At 35.9% G+C, this 306-nt stretch overlaps 1 protein-coding gene across 1 annotated transcript in view; it reads right to left on the reverse strand.

Annotated features, from left to right (window-relative positions):
• LOC119590598 (fibrinogen C domain-containing protein 1-like) overlaps nt 1–306 on the reverse strand; it is a gene marked incomplete in the record, with an annotated part of 13,721 nt that overhangs the window by 3,902 nt on the left and 9,513 nt on the right. The window contains 1 exon segment of the mRNA XM_037939274.1: nt 9–80. Coding sequence (XP_037795202.1) covers nt 9–80 — 72 coding nt within the window.

The following is a 306-nucleotide window of genomic DNA, read 5'->3' on the forward strand; positions in this document are numbered from 1 at the left end:
AAACTTACCTGGACGGGAACACATCGTAAACAGCGTCCTTTAAGGCTCCTTTGCAATAATGCGCTTCGCAGTTGCTGGGTCTGCGGAAGAATTTGCAACTCATAATTCGTGAGAACATTTATGTGCATGGGGAAGATGGGAATTTTAAGAAAATTTATGTGCATGGGGAATATAGGAATTTTAAAGAAAGATAAGAAATTTAAGAAAATTTCTATGCACGGGGAAGATAAGAAAATTAAGAAAATGTATGTACATGGGGAAGATAAGAATTTTAAGAAAATTTATGTGCATGGGGAATACAAGCTT

Source organism: Penaeus monodon, chromosome 27, assembly GCF_015228065.2.
Source record: "Penaeus monodon isolate SGIC_2016 chromosome 27, NSTDA_Pmon_1, whole genome shotgun sequence".
Taxonomy (NCBI): Eukaryota; Metazoa; Arthropoda; class Malacostraca; order Decapoda; family Penaeidae; genus Penaeus; species Penaeus monodon.